General features: G+C 38.4%; 1 protein-coding gene across 1 annotated transcript; it reads left to right on the top strand.

The window, feature by feature from the left end:
* The first annotated feature begins 5,485 nt into the window (after positions 1 to 5,485).
* Positions 5,486 to 9,003, top strand: LOC132761349 (ankyrin repeat domain-containing protein 9-like). The gene has a single exon (XM_060754138.2). It carries the CDS (start codon positions 5,751 to 5,753, stop codon positions 6,642 to 6,644), a length of 894 nt encoding a protein of 297 aa, XP_060610121.1. The 5' UTR covers positions 5,486 to 5,750; the 3' UTR covers positions 6,645 to 9,003.
* Positions 9,004 to 9,677: the final 674 nt, after the last annotated feature.

The raw sequence follows: 9,677 nt of genomic DNA, 5'->3' as shown, positions 1-9,677 counted from the left end.
GAAATCACTGGACAAAGCAACTTGATATTTGTAGTGGATCAGAGGTTGTGTGTCCACAAGGGTCTCAAACGATTTGGCTGTTTATGCTGCAGATGTGGTTGTATTCTGACATGTAAAATACATAGTTTTGCCACTGAGCATGTGGTCTTGTTCCCATAGCACATTTATATGGCTCAGGGATTACAATTTAATATCCGTATAGAACTCAGGATACATTAAATTTATACTCACATCAGTAATGGGTTCTATATACATGATACAATTTGGTAAAATTGCTTTTTAAAAGAAAATTAATGCAATTATAATTCCAAAGAAACACTAACCCACCCACCTTCTCTCGTTAGAGCTACAGATAGAGTTCACAGAGTGAATTTGTGCATGTTGCTTTTACTGAAACAGAACAAGGTCTCATTTTAAAATCATTAGCTGCTAAATTCGAAATCATGGATTTATTTCATGTATTGTTTTCAAAAATGCATATTAGGGCTGTACAAAATTTCTATTCACCATTGTAAGTCAGATCTATTTTGTTAGATCCATGCATATGACGTAATATCCAATGTACAGGCGTCGCCCAAAAATTTAAGAATAGAAACTTTTCGTAAGTTATGTAAAACTCATAACTCTCTGTAATGCAGTTTTAATTCACAGAGCAACCAAGCACTACCAGAAGGCAAAGCCAAAAGCCAAACATGTTGCTATGCCTCTCAGCCAATCATTACTCGGGGGGGGGGGGGGGGGGGAAGAGGCAACTAAAAAAGCTTTTTTTGAAAAAAGTTTTAAAATTCCTCAAAAATCATAAGATGTGCAAATCTTTCTAAAACTTGGGATAAATGATGCCCTGGTTATGTTATGTAATTGTAGAGAAATTAGCTCTTGTAGTTCGTTTTAAAAAAAGGTTTTTGTGAAAACCTTTAAAAATCCCAAAATCAAGAGGTGAGTGAAATGTTCTGACTCTTGGGAGGTTTTTTTTTTTTGGGGGGGGGGGGGTAGTTAACAGTGGCAAATATGTTCTACTATTGTAGCAAGTTTCACCCCAATAGCTCTAAAAATGAGTGAGAATGAGCCTCAGAAGTCCCCCCCCCCCACCCATGCACAACTACTTAACAAAATAGTAACGAAAAGTTTGTTACTCTCATTATAGTAATGAAATGGACACTCATGATATTTTAGAAACGGTTTAGAAACAACTTGCCATTGCCCCCTAATTTTGTAATGAGTATTGAAACGTTTTTTTCATTGATCACAAATCCCTAATATTTATTTCATAGGAGAGAAACTAGCTGGTTTTTCTCAGACCTACGCAACCTGTGGCCCTCCAGGTGTTTGTGATGTCAGCTCCTGTATTCTTAACCATTGGACTGGTTGGTTATGGCTTTGGTGGGAGTTGGGAGTACCAAACACCGAGAGGAACACAGGTTGTACAGGCCAAGTTTAACAGCTAATTGGAATGAATCAGCTAGAAAGAATAGAGAAAATTGGAGATTTCAGACATTAGCATTTGTAAAATAATCTTGGACCACTTAAGCACTACTGACTACGAAATTATCAAGAGCCAGGTAAATGGCTGATCTCTCCAACTACAGTGGTTTGCTTATACTCATTGAAGGATAATTGCATTTGACATAAGAGAGATGGTTGAGAAATAGCTAAAAACAGCATCTTCTGACCATACTTTTGCAAAATCAACAAGAACTTTATCACTGTTATTTTCTGAATTATTATCTCCACTTAGAGAAGAAAGGAAATTAAGCAACAACAATAATAAAAGAGAAGTGCTTCACTCCAACTACATTAAGGCTTGGCATGCTGTGTAATTTCTGTTCTGCACAGCTAGAGTAAAGGAAATGTGCTATATAGGTTCTCAGCTAATTGCTCTTTGAAAACTCAGAGAGAGAAAGAATCATGATTCATGCCAGCATTTTGATTAGGGATACATTATACATTCCTAAAAGCTTATTAAACAAAAATGCTCAAGATCTGCAAACCCAATTTCTTGATTAGTAGTCTCAATTCAGTTTTCAAAGTGAACCTATGGAAACTGATTCACACCTATTGCTTTGTCCATTAGGCTTGTTCGAGTTCGTTCGGAAGCTTCTAAAATCGGAATTAATTCGGATTAAATTTCCTTTTGAACCAATTTTTGAGCCATGCAGGAATAGTGGGAGGAGCAATTCCGAATTTAAACCACTTACCCATTGTTCGGAATTATTTTCGGATGTCTCCCACTGTTATTTTCATTTTAAGACCATTAAGCAATTTTGGCAAAGCCTAACAAATGGTTTTAAAATCTCACGGTTTCCCTTCCCTGGCGGCGAGCTGCGATGCAGAGGGACGAGGTGGGCATGGCCTTCAAGAAGAGCTGTGCTTAGCCACACCCACCTCGTCCCTCTGCATCGCAGCTCACCGCCAGGGAAGGGAAACTGAGGATCTAATCACTTTAAAAGATGGAAACATGCTAGAGGTAATGAGGAAGAGATCCAGGATGTAGTTTGATCTTTTTATCAGCACTGTTTGGGTACTATCATAATACATTAACTCCATCATTTATCATGGTACTATCATTAGAAGAAACCGCGAGATTTTAAAACTGTTTGTTTAGGCTTTCTGGCTTTGCCAAAGTTACTTAATGGTTCTGGAGGGCACCTTCCATTAACGAAGCGATTCAAATTTCTGATATTTCCGATCTTTTTTTCAAGAAAATTTCAGAAATCATTTCAAAATCGAATCGCCAGCGCCCCCTACATCCAAAACGAGTATTGAACCATTTTTTTAATCAAACAAGCCTATTGTCCATATGTAACACTATTAACGAAAACATTCTTTTATATCTAACCCCATATAAAGCATTATATTGAATAGATAATAATCCGCAACGAGTAGATGTTTTAAGCATACTTTTTAATGTATCTGGAATTACTTTTTAAACACATTTTAATAGTATTGCCTATATAATGGCTTTTCAATTCTATATTATATAATGTATTGGTATTTAACTTATACTTTAGGCCTCATTGGGTCCAGTCATGGAAGAAAGGTACAACAATAAACAAATAGGAACGTGACTTGAAGAGGAGAGAGAAATTGAAATCCGATTTCTGTCATTAAGTCCCTGTGTAACCTTGAAGTTAGGCACTCTCGTTCAACCTGAGTCAGCGATTTGTAATATGGGAATAAGAGTAAGTAACTTCATAGAATAAAAAGAAATCACAATAATAGTCATATTAAATATTGCCAAAATCAATATCAAATTGTGGTAATTATCTCCACCGAAACAGCATACCTTTGCCTAACTATTCTGGACATCCAAACAAGAAAAACCATTTCCTCTGGTATGATATTATATTTAAACGCCCTGTGTCTCAGAAATCCCATTTCCATACACTCTACTGGTCTACTATAGAACTTTGGATATCATGAGTCAAATTAGTGGACTTCAAGCAAAAAGAGCAAGGCAAATGCTCTTTAGGTAAAAGGACTATACTACCCAAGTTATATAGAGGTGTGGTTTATTTTAAAGCCTCCCCATATTTATACCAACTGGACTAATAGCTGATTCATCCTGTGGGAATGCCAGCTTCATGCAGGTAAGTCTGTAATGTGGAACTGTGATGCAACTATCATTTTGGCAAAAACAGATGCCTTGAATTTCCACATACTAAATTGTGTTATAAAGTAGTTGAATTTGTAGGGAGACTGCCAATGCAAGTCTCTCGACTACCCAAACAAGTTGATCTTCACACACATGAGATTCTATTGCAACAAAACTCACCCAGGGACAGCTGTGTTAACACCCTTACTAGATGAAGAAGCCAGTAGAGCTCAAGTGCGGTTGGTGGGGATAAGAGAGAGAGCCCAGTGGCTCCAAGGCTCTGGAATACCCTCCTGAAAAATATTAGATTAACTCCCACCCTTGAATCTTTCATGCCAGCCTAACAACATGGATTTTGAAGAGGAGTTTTGGCCAAATTTTAGGCTGAATTGAGCCTGTATGAGGTTGACACTGGCAGTTCGAATTGATGGCAGCTGGTTTTAGCTACTGATGGTTTTGCGTTTTAAATTGTGATGTTTTATTTTATGTGTTGATAGTGGTTGTTTTATAATTTTTATGTGATATTGTTTTATACTCATCTATAATTTATGTTATATACTACATTGCAATGTCTTGTAAGCTGCCCCGAGTCCCTGTTGGGAAATGGTGGCACAATATAAATAAAGATTATTATTATTATTATTATTATTATTATTATTATTATTATTCAGACACAAAAACACAGTATGACACAGCAAACGAGATAGATTTCGTATCACAAAAGTCGCCCTAAAAAGTCGTATCACAAGAGTCGCCCTAAAGGGCTGAGAATGGCGGTTAAGAAATGCATCAAATAAATAAATAAATAAATAAATTTAGGACTGTGTGATGTATTTTTGAATGATGCATACAGATCCAAGTAAGGTGGCATTTTGCAATTGACAGATTGTGATTTTGTCAATGTTTATTGTTTCAAATGCCGGCTGAGATCTTTGGCATGGCACCCAGTGTGCTGATGACCACTGGGACCACCTGTACTGGTTTATGCCAGAGCCTTTGCAGTTCTGATAACCTCTTCCTTCAGGGGCAAACCAAGAATGGGCAACTTGGAAGTCCCTGAATAGACTCAGAAGTGGAGTGGGCAGATCAAACGACAACCTGGCAAAATGGCACTACCTAAAAGAATCCCAAACCTTGTGTGACTGTGGAGCAGAACAGACAACTCCACATCTGTATGCTTGTCCACTGTGCCCTGCCTCATGTACCATTTTTTGTCAGATATTTAGCCGCCTGCGCGCCTTCAGTTTTATACTAATTTATGCAATGCTTTTGATTCGAAATAAATAAATAATGGCTGAGTTTTTCCTGTTGTTTTTCCTCAATGTGACTGTCACCTGGTATGGCGACATCAATAATCCAAACTTTTTTCTTTTCCACAGTCGTGATGTCTGGTGTATTATGTTCCAAAACTTTGTCAGTTTGGATTTGAAAGTGCCACATTATTATGATGATGATTATTATTACTATTATTATTATTATTATTATTATTATTATTATTATAAACACAACTAGATGAGTCCACACCAGACACTGCTGGCTGTGGAATTAGATCACACATTGATAGGATTATTATTATTATTATTATTATTATTATTATTATTATTATTTGAAAGCTTGCATGATGTATTTTTGGTTGGCCCAATAAAGGTAGTGTTGTTTTATGGATTTTGGATGTTGTACTGCAGTAAAATGTTTCTTTTGGGATTAAAATGCAGACACAAAACAACTTCGCTTGCAAAGCTAATCCCCCCCCCCCAAAAAAAACCCCTCTCTTGATGATATACTCATGCAAGTTTTACACTCCCATACACACCCAGATCTACTAGTATTTCACTAACCTGTGTGCTGTGTAGAGAAAAATGGTATGCAGTGCTCCCTGCCTAGTATGGCAATAGTTAACTGAGCTGGCAGGATTGTGCTTACCTCAACAAAGCCACTGCAGTGAGAGAGGGAAAGCACTGAATGGGAGGAGATGAACAGCCTGTCAGAGGAGAGCTATGCTTTCCGGCTAGTGCAATCCAAGCTGCTGCTATGACAGTCTGAAGACTGCAGCAGCAGCCGCCTCTGGCATCTGCATTCAAATCGAACACCAGCCTGCCATTGTGGGCGAAATTCTAATTTCTGCACAAAAGGGCTTCTTTGTTTGGGTTGTTCAGACATGGCCAATAGCAACCAGGCCAGTTTGCAGGACAACCAAAGCAGGCACTGCAAGTTTTTATCTTATATGTTCTACCAGGCTGTCCGAGACCACAAGCCTGTGTGGATGCTGGAGGACATGAGGACTATGGAGTATTTCTACTGGGAAGAAAATGCTAGCCTAAGGACATATTCACCATCGGAAGCCCTGCTCTATGCAGTGGTGCACAACCACTTGCCTTACGCCCAATATCTGCTGTCTCATTTTCCAGAGGAAGCTCTCAAAGTCCCCGGAGAGCATTTCTGCTATTGCCCATCCTCTGCACCTCACTTAGCCATGGCTGTAACCTACGACAGGAGAGACATCTTGGGGCTCATTATCAGCATTGCGCACAAGCTGCCCAGCTTGAACTCCTACATTAACAGGACCGGCTGCTTTCACCTGGAAGATGGGAAGACACCCCTGCACCTTGCCTGTGAGCTCCTGAGGTCAGAGACTGTCCTCATCCTCCTAGGGAATGGGGCTTCCCCCAGGATAGAAGACAGCAAAGGGCTTACCCCCCTGGATGTCATCCTGGAACAGATGTGGGACTCAAAAGTCAATGTGGCATCCAAAAAGCTTTGCCTCGATTACCTCTTGCTGTTCATGCCCAGACCCCAGTTCAAGATGCGGAGAGTTCTACAGGAGCATCCGGAGCCTTGGACTCTTTTGCTGGGGGAGGACAAGTTCAACAGCCTGGTGGGAAAGACGCCTGCTTCCTTATATCTTCAATCTATGCAAACCATCCTTCAGACTCTTCCTCCTTCCCATTTTCCTAAAAGCATCCAGGAACTACCTATACCTCAGGCATTAAAACCCCTACCTTGTTTGAGCAAACAGCATCTGAAAAAAAATATGGTAAATGTTTTTCCATGATCCTCTCTCTCTCTCTCTCTCTCTCTCTCTCTCTCTCTCTCTCTCTCTCTCTCTCTCTCCCTCTCCCTCTCTCCCTCTCCCTCCTTTTTTAAAATGTCAGATTGAAATGTTAACTGTTCAGGTGGGATTTTCAATGGTGCTTCACGCTGCAAACCAAAACCCAGTTTAGTTTTGCTTGAGCTGAACGGGATTACTCTCCCACAAATCATAGAAGGATTGCTGCCTTATGGGAGTTTATTGTCCAGTTGCTATTGAATTCTTCTTGAAATCTGAGTAGTTTGTATCTAGTTTCACTGAAAATCCTAACCTTAGTACATTATGTGACATGTCATTTGTTATTTCCATATATATAGCACGGCACTTTCTAAAGAAAAAAACCCTCTTATATGTTTTCTTTTGTGTATGTAAAAGATTAAAGCAAGACAAACTGTTTCCAATTTTATATTTTACCCATGGCACTCAATGTAGCATAATTGCTATTCATTATTTCTATTTGATACACATTGTCCAGACTATGAAAAGGGCAGCATATGAACTAAAGATCAGATTCCACATCCAACTTGGTTGCTTGCCTAAAATATCAGATGCAAGCTGTCTGCAGTCCCTGTTCTCCCAGATCACCATGCGGTTACAAAAGTATTGGAGGGGTGGGGTGAGGGTTGAAACAGGGAGCAAGAAATAAATTGCCACAGCACTCAGTATTGCAAATAGTTCTGCAAGATTCAGCTTTGTCATCTTCATCAAATAATCATTCTTTTGGAAGAGCTGACAGACACCTGCATTGTTATAATGTCTTCTTAAAGCAGTTTCTCCTGAATCCACTCTCCTCAACGAGTCTCTAGTTTCAAAAGTGTAGAGGGAATTTGCCAACTTCTGTTTGCATCCCTTTTTGCAGTGACAAGAAAATGCAAGGTCAGACAAATGAAATTGCCTCCCTCCCTTCCAATCCTAACTGGATGTTTCAAGAGATGATACAAAACCTACCCAATTTCCTCTCTGTTACCATCCCATCTTAGACACCCATCTAGCCAAGTTGTAGTTCATGCACAGTGTTTATTCTCATGCCATTGGCTGCCAGTTCTGGATGTATTTCTAGGAAAGAGACAATGTTAGCCAATTAGCATAAATATGGTACTGGTCCATGGCACATTAGAGCAAAATGATTACTGGTTCCTCCGGATCAATTGCATGAAAAGTCCTCATCTATGCACTTTAGCATACAGCAAGGAGGAGGACTAATTACATCTCAATATATACCCCCACCAAATTGCTGGAAACCCACCTTCATTTGTTAGCTGTATACCATCTTTTCCTCAATTATTTTTAGTTGAATTTTAAAGAGTTTTTAAGAACTTATACTGTTAAAGTTTGGGATGTACCATGTTTGCGTACTTAAGTTGTTATTTCAGTTTTATTGAGTTTGTTTTTCGATTTGCTACATATTGTTACTGGCATTGAATGTTTGTCACTGTGTTTTATTTTGCTGGAAGCCACCCTGAATCTCGTTGGGGAAATGGGGCCGGTTATAAATAAAGCATTATTATTATTATTATTATTATTATTATTATTATTATTGCTCTGGAAAACAGTTTCTTTATTTCCCCACTGCCTTTAACTGCCATGTCAATGATCTCTACATGTATCAATGTGAGAATATCCATGGTATGATGAAGTTATTCTTGTGGCATTCTTGTATGGGGTGAGAATGTCTTTAGAACCAGTGAGGGCTTTAGATATAGGAAGAGCCACACTTATTGGATGGCTTATGGACCATAGCACGGGCAGTAAGTAGCATCAGTTGAAAAGTGGAACTCAGATTTTTTAAAACTTGCATGTAAATGTTGGCTGCTGAAACATCTAAACATGCAACATTTGAATACATGAATACTAAAAGAACTTCTGCATGCATTCAAAAGTTATTTAAGAAGGGATCCAGTCTTTCCACAGGCAAGTTTTAGGACCGTGCACATGTTTGTAAGCAGCCCCAAGTGAGCCTTAGAGGCAAAAAGACTGACAAAATAGTGGACCCCTTCTCAAACTAACGGAACTTGTCTGCAATTTACAAGTGTTAAAAGAGCAAATCATCAGAAAATGAGGTATCAAAAGAAAGGGAAGCCTACGTTACAGTTGACCACATCTACTGTCTAAAGAAATCTCTTGTATTTGAAGGGATGCCAGTGGCATATTCTATTTGAGGGTCCACTGAATCCATGTCCAGTTTAAAAATGATGAATCGCAACTGAAGAGAGCAGGGACCTAAAGTTACCCATGAATGTTTAGAACTTGAAAAATAAACCAAATCAAAAAAGCCATCATGATATATTGCCTTTCTTTTCAAATGACTGTAGCTTTTATGAGAATGTAGGTCCTCTTTTAGTGAATTATAAGTTACCAACTTATTGGACATGCCTTTATATTGAAAAGATACTATGATTAGCAAATAAATCTTCCTACTGCTCTCCATTACTGGTGATTCATGAACCACTATCACCACACCCCAAAAATCCCAACCACTATGCAACAATCCTGCAGCAAATAGAAAAGCTGTGTCAGCTAGATTTTTGCCATATTTTTATTAAAGTCACATCTTCTCGCACTGAATCTCCATGACTCTTTCTTCATCATCTTGCAATACATATAATTTCCTTGCCCTCCTCAGACTTCATTTTTTTAAAAAAAAATATGTATAAGAATTGAGGTATAAGGATTGGCATCGCTAGAAACTAACTTTAGCAGTTGTTAATGCATAAGAACCCATTTGTGATACATGTTGAGCATTCATTCTCCAAAATGCTTTCAACCACAAGTGTTTTTAAGATTTTGCAATACAGTATTCCTTTGATTCTAAGATACATTTTCCCCCATGTAAACATCTTTAAAAATAGAGTATATTCCAAAATCATGGGTGTATCTTATGTATTTTGTTATTGTTGATACTAACATTAGTGTGCCTTACAATACTGTAGTAGTTGCATATACATAATGAAATATCTTCATGATGGGATCCATGTCTAAACATGGAATTAATTTATA

The sequence above is a fragment of the Anolis sagrei genome, chromosome 1 (assembly GCF_037176765.1).
Source record: "Anolis sagrei isolate rAnoSag1 chromosome 1, rAnoSag1.mat, whole genome shotgun sequence".
Taxonomy (NCBI): Eukaryota; Metazoa; Chordata; class Lepidosauria; order Squamata; family Dactyloidae; genus Anolis; species Anolis sagrei.
The sequence above is the reverse complement of the archived record's forward strand: the minus strand, read 5'-3'. Positions and strand labels throughout refer to the sequence as shown.